Here is a 17,127-nt window from a genome sequence, read left to right as displayed (position 1 = left end):
ACAAAATGGATCCTTCTGTCGATTCATTGGTCAAATCAAACTGCAAATCTTATGTGTTGTAGTTTATTTCTCCCCCGAGTCCTGTCATCCATCAGGTTGAACCTCTGTCGTTGATCTAGAGCCCCCAAATCCTACGGTCTTCACTTATATCGCACGGTTGAGTTACTCAACCATTAGTCCGCGATGTAAGTGGTTTCTCTTTCTCCCCGCCGGACATGCGTCACTTAGTGTATGGAATTGCTGGGTCCTCGGCCAAATCTACTTACTGCCCGAAATGCCTCCGATATTCCATCGGTTTTGAGTGTGGGACCCGCCTTGTCAGTTTTAGCGCTTTCCCATGGTTTTCCGGTTTTCCTTGTGACAGAGCGCTGAGGGCTTTTCCTTCTCGAGGGATTTTTCCCAGTGATACATATTAGAAACAACCTTTGTTTCTGGGTTTAAGCTTCGCAACTGCCATTTTTGCGCCATGCACAGTATCCATGGGCCAACTGTCAATGCGCTTTGACCGAAGGTCCTGGTTTCTCTATGCTGGCTGCAATTACCATTATTCAGAGGTTATTTCTGATAGCTATAAGATTTCTTAAAGTCTGCCATTCGTTCTTAACAATCATGGAATTTTTTGAGGATCCAATTCGGATCATCAGGCCTAGAGCCCAGGTCATTGCCCATAATGGAATGATAACTCGGGAAGAGTAAAAGAATAGGGAAACAATGATGCAAAGAAATAAGTTAAACAAGACCTTAATCAAACCCCTACTAGCCATTCCAGACATTTCTTCAAACATATCATCAACATGTAACCTACAGGTGTAAACAACATAATTAAGTGTAGGGGTCTCATACTTATTTGAGAATCACTATGAACCATTCTTCCCTCATGTCATTTGTTGCATTATCATCTATTAGGCCATAGATACATTATTCATTCATTTACAAGTAAAAACATGTTGAGAGCCATACATAGTTGTTGTCACAAAACATACATATAACTAGCATAATAGGGACAAAATATCATAAGCATATTAGCCATAAAATTCACATACACATCAGTACATTTACACGTTAAAATAAAAGGAATGAATTTCTCATTAATGAATGAATAAAACAACCGAAGATGTGACTACCACGTTCTACCCGACCATAGAATGGTTGAGACAAATCTCTCTTCAGCCATTCACCCTCATACCATTCCAAGCATAAATGTGGGACTCAAACCATAAGAACCAACCAGGGCATATAGAGGCTAAACCACCTCACCCTGATAAATAGAAACTAGGCTTTACCGTAATCCATCCTGGATCACTAGGCTAACACATTGAAAACATCATAAAAGGATTCATCATGATCTCCACCCGATCACTAGGCCAAACAAGCATGGATGCCACCGGATTTCTCCACCTACGTCGTGAGGAATTTTTTTGTCTCCTAGTCTCTCAGGCATTACCGCAATCCAAACCAAAATCACTAGGTCCTAAACTGAGGCCCACTCTTTAGGATTTACCACATATCCCAAACCTAGGATTACTAGGCCCAACAAAGAGAAAACTACCTCTTAGCTTTACCGTATATCCTTCCATTCACCGGCAAGGATTCCTAGGCCTACCGAGGCAACACAATCCTGGCTTTATCGCAACCCATAGTCTAGCTCAGGGGCCACTAGGCCAGTGGCTTTACCGTTATCCATAGTACTGTTTAGAGACCACTAGGCCATGTGCTCTATCATTCGGAGATCCACCCCACTCAGTTTTGAATCCATTCGACAATCCATCTCAACCAAAACATGAGAACCCCATCACACCATGGCTATTCAGAAATGGAAAAGATAGACTGAAAACACTGTTACACCTAGAAAAACCCATGCCACAACAACAAATAACCACATGCAATGTTATGAAACCAGCTCAAGAAAAGATAGAAAAGATAGATCAACGCCTTAGAATTCAGCCTCTTCGAGGGGGCAACCTCCTTTACATTACATAAATGAACAATTCTTGGATGATTCAAATGAAAAACCTCCTTTCTATATATAGGAGTCTAAGGAGTCACAATATAATCCAGCCGACCTAACAATAATAATATAAAGCCACAAAAATAACAATAGAGGGATTCTATGGGGCACAGAAATAACAATATGGGGGTAATAGGGGCACAACAATATAAATAAGGGGTATAACTACAATAGTAATGGGGTAATCACTAGTATTATAGGGACCCAACATGCCCCTCTCCTTCAAAAAAGTGTTGTCCTCAACGCTTGAGTAGTTCTGGATACTTCTGCATAAAATTCTCATCCTCCCATGTGGAATCTTCAGCGGATAAGTTCTTCCACTTGATAAGATACTCTGAAATTGATCGATTTCGTAGCTGTCGAGTTCTTGTTTCTGTGACTGCTTCCGGTTCCAATATAATTTTTCCTTCCTCGTCAAGTTCTGGCAATATTGTTTGAACTGGGAGCTTGTCGCCTATAACCTTCTTTAAACATGAAACATGGAAAACTGGGTGCAATCGAGAAGCTGCAGGAAGCTCCAATTTGTATGCCATAGTACCAATCTTTTGCAACACCTTGTACGGACCATAATACTTTGGTGATAATTTATTATCCTTCTTAGCTTGCTTTAGGGACATTTGCTTATATGGTTGTAGCCGTAGGAATACCCAATCACCTACATCAAAACTTCTTTCACTGCGATGTTGATCTGCCTGTTGTTTCATTCTATTTTGTGCCAACACGAGGTTATCCTTTAAGAGTTGGAGGACTTGTTGTTGATGTTCGATGTGATGTTCCACTGCCTGAACCTTAGAATTTTCTCTTAAATATGATGTGATGGATGGTGGTTGATACCCATAAAGTGCCATAAATGGGGTCATTTTTGTTGCTGTATGGAAGGAAGTGTTATACCACCATTCAGCCAGAGGCAACCATTTGACCCATTGTGTCTGTTTATCAGATACAAAGCAACGAAGATATCCTTCCAAACATTTGTTTACTATCTCAGTTTTCCCATCAGATTGAGGATGATAAGATGAGCTATGAGCTAACTGAGTACCAAGACAAGAAAATAATTCTGTCCAAAAATTTCCAGTGAAAATGGGATCTCTGTCACTTACAATAATCTTTGGGTTTCCATGTAGCTTTTGAATTGTTTCCATAAATGCAGTAGAAACTGTACTGGCTTTAAATGGATGTGATAATGCACAAAAGTGTGCATACTTGGTAAGTCTGTCAACTACCACCATGATGACACTCTTTCCCTCAGACTTGGGTAAACCTGTGATAAAATCCATTGAAACCTCCTCCCAACGTTGGCTTGGAATGGATAAAGGTTGTAATAGACCTGGTGTCTTAATTGTTTCAACTTTATTTTGTTGGCAAACCAAACATTCCGCCACAAACTTTTGAATATCTGATTTAAGGCCATCCCAAAAAAATTCCTTCTTAACCCTGTGGTAAGTTTTTAAAAATCCTGAGTGCCCTCCTAAGGGAGAAGTGTGCAATTCCATAAGAATCTTTTGTTTTAGCTGGGAATTCTTACAGAGGTATAAGCGATCTTTGTACCATAACGAATCATTTTTCCAGCTAAATGTATCAGAAGTACTGGAATCTTGTTGTAGCTTTCGAATAAGTGCCCACACTTCTTCGTCATTCTTCCATTCCTCCCTTGCTTCGTTTATCCAATCTGGTTGGATAATAGAAATGGCACACAACAATGCTTCCACATCCTCATCCTTTCTTGAGAGTGCATCTGCCACCACATTTTGCTTCCCTTTTTTGTAGATGATTTCAAAGTCATAACCCAACATCTTTGTGACCCACTTTTGTTGCTCTTCAGAGGATAATCTTTGTTCTAAAAAGTATTTAAGGCTATCATGATTTTTTACCTTGAAGTGTCTTCCCATTAGGTAGGGTCGCCATTTCTTAAGTGCATGGAGTATTGCCAACATTTCCTTCTCATAAATAGCTTTGCTTAAAAACTTTCCCTTGATTGGACGACTTTCAAAAGCAATGGGTCTTTCATCTTGCATTAGAACAACACCAATTCCATTTCCTGAAGCATCACATTCCACAATAAAGGTTTTTGTGAAGTCCGGTGTAGCTAAGACCGGTGCTTGGCACATTGCCTCTTTAAGATGTTCAAAGGCCTTTGTTGCTTCCGGAGTCCATGAAAATGCATCTTTCTTCAATAATGTTGTTAGAGGTGCTGCTATTCTCCCATAATTCTTAACAAACTTGCGATAATACCCTGTCAACCCAAGAAATCCTCGCAGATGCTTTATGGATGTGGGGATTTTCCATTCCTTAATGGCTTTAATTTTGCTAGGGTCTACCTTAACTCCTTCATGAGATACAATATGACCCAAATATTCCACCTCCTGGACTCCAAAGAAACATTTGGATCTTTTTGCATATAATTGTTTCTCCTCCAATAGTTGTAGCACCCTGTCAACATGTTCAACATGATCCTTCCAAGACTTGCTGTAGATTAGTATATCATCAAAAAATACTAACACAAATTTTCTAAGGAATGGTTTGAAAATTGAATTCATCAAACCTTGAAATGTTGAAGGTGCATTGGTAAGGCCAAAAGGCATGACCAAAAATTCATAATGACCCTCATGAGTTCTAAATGCCGTTTTCGGAATGTCTTCAATCTTCATTCTGATTTGATGATATCCCGAACGAAGATCCAACTTGGTGAAGTAAATTGATCCATGCAATTCATCCAGTAATTCATCAATGACAGGAATGGGGAACTTATCTTTAATAGTGAGCTTGTTGAGCTCCCTATAATCCGGACACATGCGCCATGATCCATCCTTCTTGTGCACCAATACTACTGGAGCAGAGAAAGAACTTTGACTCGGTTGAATTATACCAGCCTCTAGCATTTCTGCAACCATACGTTCAATTTCACTTTTTGGACATAGGGATATCTGTACGGCCTGATGTTTGGAGGAACACTTCCTGGAATCAGATGAATAGCATGATCATGATCACGCATAGGTGGGAGACCTTTGGGAGTCTCAAATACCTTGGAATGATTGTCCAGGACTTTTTGGAGATCTGGAGAAATAGATGATTCCATGTGGAAACATCTAGCGAACATAATTGTGCAATTACACCTCTTTGCTCCTTTTTTAGAAGCTTTGTCATACCATTAGAGCTGATTATCTTTCCTGGTTTCCCTGCAATACCCCTTAATTCAACTTCCTTTCCTTCCGTAGAAAATTTTATGAAAAGTTCTTGAAAATTAAAAGCTATTGTACCCAAGGATTGTAGCCATTGGACTCCTAGTACAACATCAGCACCTCCCATTGGAATGGAAAGCATTGGGCTAGTCAATACATATTCTCCCATGGATAGCTTGATATTATGGCACTTTCCAGAGCAATTTATTGTTCCTCCATTTGCAATCATCACTTGACACTCTGGTGCTGGATATAGGAAGCAATTCAATTCTTTTGCTACCCTACAATGAATAAAATTGTGGGTGCTTCCTGAATCAATCAACACTATTACCTTTTTCTTCTTGATTTGTCCTTCTATCTTGATGGTTTGAGGAGTGGTAATTCCCGCCAATGCATTACAAGATATGGTCGGATTTATTTGTTCTTCATCTAGGCTTTGTTCCTGGAGTATATCCTCTTCTTTTGACCTTTCTTGCTCCTTTTCTTCTTCCTCTTCACAATCTATGTAGAATAATTTCTTCTCAGCACACTTATGACCTTTAGTGTATTTGCTATCACAACTGTAACAAAGCCCTTTTGCTCTTTTTTCTTCCAATTGTTGTGGTGTCAACCTTATAGGTTGTGGAAGACTAGGGGCAACAACACTTCCGTCTTTATAGTTGTGAGTGGTATGCTTCCTGGTTGCCATAATTTTGCTTTCCATTTTTCTTGCTAACCTGAATGCCTTCTCTAATGAATCAGGTTCCCAAAGGCGAACATCATGTTGGATATTATCCTTTAAAGACCCTATGAACACATCAATCCTATGCTCCTCTGGAATATCTTTTACCCTTATGTTCAATTTTTGGAACTCCTCAATGTGCTCCATTATTGAACCCTTTTGTTTGAGACTTATCAATTGGCTAAAAAAAGTGTTGCTTTTTGTATCCTCATAATGTGCTATCAATTCTTCCGTAAAAATTGCCCAAGTGATAAATTGTTTACGAGAACAAAGCCATTGATACCATACAAACTGATTTGGTTCCAAATATACAGTTGCCATACGTACCTTTTGTGTGTTTTGCACATTATTGAGATCGAAGAACTGCTCCATCTGTAATATCCATGTGGCGGGATCCTTGCCATCAAACTTCCTCATATCGATTTTTGGAATATGGTGGGTCTTCGATCCAACATTAGAGTCTATGGAATCATGATTAACATTTCTTTGGTTCACATCATGAGTTTCCTTTACAACCTTTCCACCATTAGTATGTATTTCTTGTAGAAAATTTGTCAAATCTGTCTTCAAATCTGCCATGTCTGTCTTCAAATCTGTCTTCAAATCATCCATCTTAGCTTCCATGCCCTTTATCTTAGATTCCATGCCATTTATCTTAGATTCCACACCATTTATCTTAGCTTCTGTTAGCTTTTGTGAGCGTGACATTTGTTGCACTTGTTCTTGTAATTTTGATATATCATGTAGCATTTCTTCCTCTTCTTCATGAGTCATGCTAGAGCTTTCAGGTTCCTTACTAGGTGTTTGCATTTTCTTTCCTCGGGGCATCAGTTACTGATAATAATGCTTTACTATGCCCTTTGAATTCCTTCAAACCAAGCTTACGCAAAAATAAAAAATAAAAAACTACACACCTTTTTTCACTTTGTAGAAGCCTGATATTGAATCTGATGTATCTCTGTAATTTTGGATCATCAAGTTCTAAAATTGCAACCTGTGGTAGCCTTCTGCGTCCTCTTTCCAATGCCATAATTCTGACCCAAATTGGTTTCTCCAAGGAAGAGTTATGCGAAATCTCCCACAGTGACTTGATTATAGACTAGTTCAGTAGAGAAAAATTGTACGACGTGCCACGAGTCACTGTTTCAACCTATGGATCTGAAAAATGCCTACAAGAAACTACAGTCTGTCCTCTTTCTGTAACTTCTTATGAAATTTCAATCCGATCCCCAGAGAGAAAGTTATGACGATTTTCCCCAAGTCACCTGTTTTGAATGTAATTCAGGAGTCTGCAAAAAGACCAACTTTCTCAGATCATATCTCTGCAAATATCCCTTGAAAAGCTCTGAAATTCAGATCCAAGGTTCAGCGCGATTTATTCTCAAATGGGTTTTTTTTGCGACTTCTGAAACGTCACAGAAAAAAAGTTATAGTGAAAATGCCACGATGACTTGTTTGGAGCAATGAAACCCTAGAATCCAAAGCTCTGATACCAAATGTTATGAAACCAGCTCAAGGAAAGATAGAAAAGATAGATCAACGCCTTAGAATTCAGCCTCTTCGAGGGGGCAACCTCCTTTACATTACATAAATGAACAATTCTTGGATGATTCAAATGACAAAACCTCCTTTCTATATATAGGAGTCTAAGGAGTCACAATATAATCCAGCCGACCTAACAATAATAATATAAAGCCACAAAAATAACAATAGAGGGATTCTATGGGGCACAGAAATAACAATATGGGGGTAATAGGGGCACAAAAATATAAATAAGGGGTATAACTACAATAGTAATGGGGTAATCACTAGTATTTTAGGGACGCAACATGCAATACCGTGCATGCCAAATTTAGCAAGGAAAATACACATGAAAATTGATACCTGCAATGAATCCTGCTGTAGTTGCCTGATCCTACCTCTCCCTACTTGATCTTTGCTTCCTATTGCCTTATTTTCCTTTCTTTCTCCAATGCAAAAATGCTTCAAGAAAACTCTATGTCCAAGAGTGTGTGTGTGTGTGTGTGTGTGTGAGAGAGAGAGAGAGAGAGAGAGAGAGAATAATTAGAGAGCTCCAAAACTAAACTAACAAAAGCTTACCAGCTGATCCTCAAAACCCTTTTTATGAATGATGCCTCTACTTCATTTTCCATTATTTTCCTTCATTTTTCTCCTCACATGCAACATTTGACCTTTCACCTTACTTTTCTCCCAATTTCCTTTATTTTCATAAATAAATGTGCCAAAAATGCCATTTTTCCTTTCCAAAGCCTTAACCATTTCCTTTGCCAATTTCCATAGCCATCAACAACCAAATGAACACCCCTTAGGATGTCTTGCCCAACATTCAGCTTGGAATAAGTGTCCCATCAACCATGGTTATTATTTTTCCTTTATTAAATTTTATTACATGGAAGTTTTACCAGGGCTATTACAGAATTCTCACCCTTGGGGAACACCATCCTTGGTTTTAGACCACACCAAGACCTTAACAAAACCACTGAAAAGAAAACATAATTCTCATGGAGATTTATAAGATAGCTTGATGCAGTATTTACAATGATCACCCTACTGAAAGCAAACCAACATAACAACATAATAACATGACATCATACTGACATTGTTATAGACATTTTTGGGCACTACAACCCCAAGCATGAAATGTCCATAAACCAAGGGCTCCTAAGTCCCTAAAAGTGTTGTTCTAACCCCTAAAGGAACAAGGTCAACTGATTACAGCTTCTCCCAGAAGTTCTCCATGAAAAAATGCTCAGAACTGGTCAAAACAGGATCATTTCAGCTGCTCCATAGGTAAAGTGCATTGCATCTCACCTAAACACACTGTGTGGGTGCGTTGCAGGAATTGTTGTTGGTTTCTTGAGACAACATCAGATTGTTGGGTGATCTAAGCTTTGTATGAGGTGAAGAGGGGATTCTTTGCTGAGAGGATGATGCTGGGTCAGAACAAATGGTTGTAACTCCCCTTGGCTCTTTCTTGTTTATCAATAAAAGCTATTCACGTTTTCCTCCATACTCTTGTGTCATTCATGTTTGTTGCATTTGTATGGTCAATTTACATCTGATCCTAGATTGTTTATGATTATAGATCCATGTTCTTGTATAGTGCTATGCTACTGTGATCTTACAGGTACTTGATGAAGCTGGGCGTGCAAGGGAACAAGTAGCGAAAGACTATCAAGAGAGAGAGGAATCGAACCAGGAGATTAGCGCAATACAGAGGTTGGTCTTCTTTATTCTTCTCTCATCTATACTTCATAAAGGAAAAATGAAAGTAGCTTTACTTTGTTTGTTTCTAAGGTAGCTATCACACCTTAGTGGGATAAGCAGTTCTGTGTAGACACTTTTCCCTGTAACAAAATGGCGACTCCGCTGGGGACGAATTAGTTTGTTTGTTTATCTTCCTTGTTGTCTATTTTATAAACTTACAGACGGAGCCTGAAGTCGAGCCAGGTAGCTTTCGAACTGCATTTGCTATGCAAATGCAAAGTAGATAAATGCCGCTTCAGTCAATCTCCGGGATTTGTTTATAAATTAAACAATTGATTTACAAACTCTCTGATTGCCCTTTGTGATAGCTCTTAGATCCTCCTTAGATCTACCCCTGATTGTTGCATTACTGATTACCATTTGCTCGGCCAAAACCCATGAACTGAACTGCAAACTGTGACCCGAAACCCAAGCAAAGTCTCGTCTCTGGCCCAGCACAGGTATTGTTCTGTGAATCTGAAATTCAGCACACTTCCCGAGTGTAGTAGGTGCACTGCATTTCAAATTCCCTGTGTTATAGGTGCGCTGATCAGACTAGGCATTGTTCAGTTTTGGTTTCTGTAGTTCATTCTTTCCAGTTCTATTCATGAATTTTTCTGCCTGTGATCAGTATATCTCTGTTTGAAACCCCTTTTCTTTGTTGTTATTCCGCCTCCTTTGTACAAAAGAACTGTAAATGTTTTTGTGTGTTTGTTGGGTCATTTTCAGTTCTCCTTTGCAAAAGTAACGTAATTGTATTGTCGTCCTTTGATTTGAAAGCGTCGCAAGTGTCGTTTTTAGGCATAGGAAAGAGTTTGATTGCTGTAGATAGTCAATTATCCTGTTACTATTGTATTTGGTCTGAATTTGTAATTTTTCTAGTGTTGAAAACAAGTATTCATTTCCAAATCGTAAGGTGTTGTGACTGCCTCCATTTTTTATTTCGAAAAGAAACTTGTTGATAACTGTCGCTTGAAAAGTAATTCAGATTTGTGCATCAACTTTCTTTTTACCATTTACATACTAAGAAAGTCGAAAACAAATACATGCATGTGCATTTGCATTTAGGCTGTCTGATTGGTTTGATTTAGGAAAGCGCATTTAGAGTGTGCTCTTTGCTCTTTGTGAAAGAATACTGTCTCTCTTTCCTTAGTAGCTAGGATTTTCATTGCACAAAGAAGATAAAGGACTGTTTATCATCTTAGATTTCATTTTAGGAATTATACATCTACATCTCGCGGTGAACCTGAAAGGCAAACTTCATAAACAAGATCAACTATAAAATAAATTCAATGAATCTAACAACGCTTTGGAACCTAACGCACAACATTTAGAAGTCTAGGCTAGAGACGTATTCCGGCGTCGTAAAGCCTGGTAACTGTTGTTCTCACTGATGGTTGGGTGATTCCTCCACTTTGAAACGATAAGTGCCAATACGGACTTGTGCTCCCACGTACCGTCGAGTATATTTTGGGAGACCACAATAGGCTTAATCCTTTATCCATAGGATGCCGTGTCTGCCGCCCTATCGATCGCAATGCACTGAACATAGCATTCGGGAAGATTGACTGCGGTACCGTAAAAAGTGTTCTGCAGTTTTGCGATTGGTTTGGTAATCCCTCTACCTAGATTTCCAGAGCAGTCCCTTTTGTTCCTTTTCAGACTCCTTAATAGAAAAGGTCCATCTGAGCACTTGTCACTTCAGGCTCATTAAAAATCGAAGGCGACTAGAGTCATCTTTTGTTTTTTCTCGACTATTAAAAATTGAAAAAATAAGTTGTGTCAAAGCGTCTAAAATTTATTTTAAACGGAATAATCATCACCCTTTCCTACGTTGATCTTAGGTTGAGAAAATGGAACCCACCAACCAAGGAATTCCCCATGGAGGAAATCCTAGTCCCTTCTCCTCTTGGGGAGATGTTGGTGCACCCCATATGGCCACATTGTCACTTCTAGGATTGACAATCGACTTTCCCATATGGCTCTTCTCAACCTCTGTCATTCAGAACACCGCAATTCCTGAACAATCGAGTCAGCAACTAGATGAATCCAGAGTTACCCACCAACCTTCTACTTCCTCCAATTCTTCCTCTCCTCCTTCTTCTTCGCTTGATGGGTTTGGTAAAGCCAAAAATCAAGTACCTGAGAAGAAGAAGGAAAAGAAGAAGAAAGCAAAGAAGAAGAAGGAGCCAAAAGCGAAAGGGGGCAACCAAGCGTCGTCTAGCGAAAATCCACACACTGCACCGACCAGGCCTAAATCGCCATGTGTCATTTGCAAAGGAGACCACTATCATCGAGATTGTCCTTGCATCCCTTGGATATTAAGGGACTGGTCTCCTCGTTTGCACAACCCGGTGTCGTCAACCTCTGATGATCATGTTGAAAACACACCGTCGACTAGTGAAAGTGAAGCCCCAGGACAAAAAGGAAAATATAGATTTCCTTGTAAACTGTGCGAAGGCGACCATGCCGTCCACCGTTGTCCCTTCTTAGACGAGGCTAAAAGAGTTTTGGACGATCATCCAGTTTCACCGTTACGACTTCCTCCTGGATATAAAAAACTCTTGCCGAGTCCGTCACTAGTTGAAAAGCCGGCTGACCCGCCCAGGTGGTCGGCCGAAGCGTCTATCATTGAAGACAAACCATCTGAACCCATACCAGACGAAAGTCAAAAGGTCGAGGCGGCAGTTGACCCGGTCTTGCCTTCAGAGGTTCTATCTTCAGATGATACAGTCACAGAAGAGAATAAGGATGACACCGTCCAAAATCTTTTCATAAGCACAGACTCCGATGAACATGGGGGCAATTTACCCATTCCTTTACCGCAGGAAGGAAGTTCGTCAGAATCGTACCCGGACGTCTATTCGGTCCCACCTCCAAGCAACCTAGTTGTCTCCTTCGATTGGAATCAGCTAGGCAGACCCCGTTTACCAGCTAGTGTACCATTCCGAATTATTGCTCAAGTATATAGAATGGTTATGGCTGGTACCATCATAGATGAAGGGGCTTCTGTGAGTATCATTTCCTCGACTGCTTGGAAAGCACTTGGTTCACCATCTCTTTTGCCTGAGATGAGAAATCTAACAGGCTTTGACAAAGGAACCAGTCGATCGTTAGGGATCCTTCCCAATGTGCCCATAACACTGAGAGGGAAAACCGTTCAAATGAACGTAATGGTAGTTCAAGGACCCCTGGATTATAATATAATCCTTGGACGAGACTATATTTATTGCATGGGAGCCATTGTCTCATCACTCTTTAGAGTAATGTGTTTTCCGCACGAAGGAAGAGTGGTCAAGCTCGTAGACCAGCTTTCATTTCCCGGATCACGCATAGCAAATAGTCATATACCATCCCTGAATGGTCTTTTCACACAAGGAATGTCTCATCAATCCCCAGTCCGTCCACCTGATGAGCGCGAGTGATTCGGGGGACATGACTGAAACCCAGGGGGCATGCACCCTGGTCTGCTTCGGCAGGAAAACTTCGGGTATAGGGTAGGTTTCCGCGAGAGATATATGACTGGTCTGTACTCCCGTCCGTGATTGGAAGAGGGAGTTATTCTGGAACAAGATTCTCTTGTCAAAGTTACGTGAGTGGAGTAGCCTCCTCCACTCACCTTTTTCTATTTCGGTAGACATCGCCGAAGAAGTGTTTTGTTTGTGCTGTGAATAGAAAAATCTTTAGGTAACCTGAAAGAGGTATACCTTTCCTGATGAAACAAATGTTTTGTCGATTTGAAAAAAAGGTGGCCTTGAAAATTTATTTTATACCTGGGGGCATGCAAACCTTTTGGCATGCAAGCGAAGAGCGACTATTTATTTTTTTAAATTTATAGGTCCTCTAACCCTTTAAACTCGTAGGATTGGTCGTTTCCTAACTTGCATAAAGAAAGGATGTGGGGAAAAACTCTAAAAATTGCCGTTTTTAAATGGGACATTCTTATTATATGACTGGATTAATCAAGCAGTTTTAGCGCATAGTTCAAGCTCGTTAAAAAATAAACATAAGCCATGAGCAAATGTTTCCCCCCGCATTTAAGCTCATTAAAAAATGAACTGTTTCACGGTAAATAACCATCATGAATGTAGTACTTCAGCCTTTAAAAGCCTTGGTCGTGTTCTCATCATCACCTCCACTCTGTATTGGCCGATCATTCACCTCCATTTGATTGTTTACCCCTTTTGAGGAACAGCTGCGAAGAGTGATCTCACTAGCCATCCTTGTAACACTGCCGTGATTGGAACATTCCAAACCTTACCTGGAATCAACTGCTACCCAATTTTATCACTCGTTCCTCAAAAGACGAGTCTCCTTTAAGCTCTTTTCAACTGACTCGTAAAATATGAAAATATTGTCGAGCCATTGGCCTCTCCAGCTCGTTAAAGGGACTGGAAGTGCTATCCCTCCTCTAAATTTTAATCTTTTTTGACCTGAGGGATTATTACACAAAAAGATCGAGCGCTTGTTTTGTTCGGCTTGTTAAAAGTATCGAAAATTCATCCCTTCTGTATTGTTTTATACTTCGGACTTAAGGGATTAGATGACGAAAAAGAAATTTTGGAGTTTCCTTTACGTTCCTTTTTAGATTCTCTAAAATTGAAAAGGACCGAGTTATCTTTGTCGTTAAACTCGTTAAAACTTAATAGCGACAAACTTGTCCATAGAAGACAAGAACGAGTTTCACTATCGCTAGGCTCGTTAAAACATAGCGATGGGTTTTCCCGAAGGGCAAATTATAGAACAAGCATATGTTATCCTCCTCAAGCTTGACAAAAATAAAGAGGTATTGGTTAGCAATGACTAGGGAAAATTGGGAAGAAAACTTGAAGAAACTTTGTTGGTAGCAAGTCGCTCTTGAACATGACACTTTCACTCCACATCCAAGTTGGGTTGGGTTGTTTCATTCACCGGTCACATCGCCATGGACCCATCACACCATCCACATTTGGGGTAATGCTACCAATCCATCATGTCAGTGTCGCCGATATGTTCAAGAGAAGTCATTCAAAGAATTCACCTGTGTCTCACCCGCTACAATACATTCATACTCCATTCTTTCATGACCGCCACCCTGAACCATATGTCATCAGATCGTTTTCACCTCCATTAAAATCATTTGCTCCGTTCCGTGTCATTGATGTGGAATTCATTAAGGCCCTCCCGTGACGGATCACTTCTTGTCGACATCAGCTCATTATCCAAGAAGTCGATCTAGGAACACCCCGTTCAGTACTTTGAAGCTTGCATGCCTCAATGGAAAGTTTCTCACTTCCGGCGACAGGTTTACATCAATGGCCTTCGACTGAAAGATTTTGCGTGGTGTTCGACGCCAAGTCCTTTATTCACACCACGTGAATTGTACTGCAGTACCTTGAGGGTCATTATCATTATCGGTGATTCCTCTCGTGCCTGTTAACAACTTACATCATTGGCTGGTAATCAGGCGATGTCTTTCCATGTTCGACTCCAGAACATCTCTCACATGGATAGACTTGTACTTCGAGTGAAGGTCGAATGAGATTGAAGACCCCAGATCTAGTTTCATCCATCCGGGCTGTGATATATATTCAGGGAAATAAAGACATCAAATGTACATCATTGATGCACAGATAATCATCCAATCAAAGGGATGATGGCTCTACCAGAATCATCAGTCTACACTCAGACGATTGTCTGTCCTATGTACATGAAAATGAATTTATAAAGCTGAGCATGGGAATGCCTGCCTCAGCTAGATCATGAAGATAATGTATTGTATTGTATCTTATTACAGGTCTCCTCCAGCTTGAAAGAACTTCGGATCCTCATAATAAATCATTTCACCCGACATCAAAAGATTAACGACCTCATGCTTTAGGGGGCAACTGTTATAGACATTTTTGGGCACTACAAACCCAAGCATGAAATGTCCATAAACCAAGGGCTCCTAAGTCCCTAAAAGTGTTGTTCTAACCCCTAAAGGAACAAGGTCAACTGATTACAGCTTCTCCCAGAAGTTCTCCATGAAAAACTGCTCAAAACTGGTCAAAACAGGATCATTTCAGCTGCTCCATAGGCAAAGTGCATTGCATGTCACCTAAACACACTGTGTGGGTGTGTTTCATTTCAAAAAGCCCTTCTATGGGGTGCGATGGGCGAGAAGTGACAAATGGCAGTGTCATTCCGCGAGGTGGAGAGGCATGGAAACTTCCAGAAACTTCTCCTGTGACACTTGCCTTTCTGAATTCGACCAAGGATGAGTAAGAGATCATCAATCTCCAAGTGGAAGCAAGAACTATCAGAGGGAAGACACTAATCAAATCACAAGCTGACTCATCTCCCTTACAGATATCTATATATGGATCCCTCATCCCAGAGATCCAGAGGCTGGAATTTTGCATATTGTAAGGAATTGTTGTTGGTTTCTTGAGACAACATCAGATTGTTGAGTGATCTAAGCTTTGTATGAGGTGAAGAGGGGCTTCTTTGCTGAGAGGATGATGCTGGGTCAGAACAACTGGTTGTAACTCCCCTTGGTTCTTTCTTGTTTATCAATAAAAGCTATTCAAGTTTTCCTCCATACTCTTGTGTCATTCATGTTTGTTGCATTTGTATGGTCAATTTACATCTGATCCTAGATTGTTTATGATTATAGATCCATGTTCTTGTATAGTTCTATGCTACTGTGATCTTACAGGTACTTGGTGAAGCTGGGCGTGCAAGGGAACAAGTAGCGAAAGACTATCAAGAGAGAGAGGAATCGAACCAGGAGATTAGCGCAAGACAGAGGTTGGTCTTCTTTGTTCTTCTCTCATCTATACTTCATAAAGGAAAAATGAAAGTAGCTTTACTTTGTTTATTTCTAAGGTAGCTATCACACCTTAGTGGGATAAGCAGTTCTGTGTAGACACTTTTCCCTGTAACAGACATGACACCCATATCGCTTATTGGAGTTTTATAACTTATCTCATGGCAGTGTTTACATCCATATACATATGTACATATAGAAAAATCATCACAACATATACCAGAACATAAACCAAAGCATATACCAGAATCACACCAAAACACCAAGCCAAAACTGCTTTGCCTCAATCGACAAACAAGGAAGGATACATAGCCTGCATATGACCCACCATCTCCCATGTAGCTTCATCGGGCCCAAAGTGCTTCAGTTGCACTTTAACTTGCTCGATTTCTCAGTTTTGGAGCATGAGCACCTTTTTTTGCAATATACAATGAGGCTCCAACTGGAATACTCCATCTAGTTCCACCTGCAATACAGACCAGTCAATCACATGATCAAAATCTTTAACATACTTCTTAAGCAATGATACATGGAAAACATCATGTACTTTAACTGTCGGAGGCAGTGCAAGTTGATAGGCTACTGGCACAAAACCGTGGTGCTAGCTTGACACATGATCCAATCCATAATGAGTTCTTCTTCAGTTTGATGCACAAATATACTTGTTCCCCAACCTAGAACTCCTTGAAAAACCTGTTCTGATATGCATAGATTTTATGTCTATCATGTGCTACCTTTGGATTGTTCTTGATCACCTACATTTCTTGTTCAATGTATGTCAACATCTCTGGTCCAATCAACACCATGTTAACCAGATCACTCCAACTGATGGGAGTGTTACAACTCTTCCTATACAATGCCTTAAAAGGACTCATCCTCGAATATTATTGATACTCATTTTTGTAAGCGAACTCTACCAATGGAAGGTACTCTTCCCACTTCCGCTACTGATGCATCACATACATCCCCAACATGTTCTCCAATATCCCGTTGACCCTTTCTATTTGCCCATCTTTCTATGGATGATAAGATGTGTTGAAGGCCAACTTTATGCCCAAACCTACAAATAATGCCTTCCAAAACTTGGAAGTGAACTTCGCATCCCTGTCCAACACAATCTCCTTTGGAACACCATGCAATCTAACTACATCTCTAATTAATA

The 17,127-nt window shown here is 40.2% G+C and overlaps 1 protein-coding gene across 1 annotated transcript in view; it reads right to left on the bottom strand.

The window, feature by feature from the left end:
* Window positions 1–324: 324 nt before the first annotated feature.
* The window catches only part of LOC149264763 (disease resistance protein At4g27190-like), a 99,993-nt gene continuing 83,190 nt past the window's right edge, over window positions 325–17,127 (bottom strand). Inside the window, exon 2 of the mRNA XM_089400735.1 lies at window positions 325–532. Within this exon, the coding sequence (XP_089256861.1) occupies window positions 325–532 (208 nt within the window). The remainder of the gene's footprint in view (window positions 533–17,127) is intronic.

This window comes from Pinus tabuliformis, chromosome 6 (assembly GCF_031772625.1).
Source record: "Pinus tabuliformis cultivar Carrire ecotype Pingquan chromosome 6, CPIR1, whole genome shotgun sequence".
Taxonomy (NCBI): Eukaryota; Viridiplantae; Streptophyta; class Pinopsida; order Pinales; family Pinaceae; genus Pinus; species Pinus tabuliformis.
Note: the sequence above shows the minus strand (reverse complement) of the source record. Positions and strands in the feature narration are given on the sequence as shown.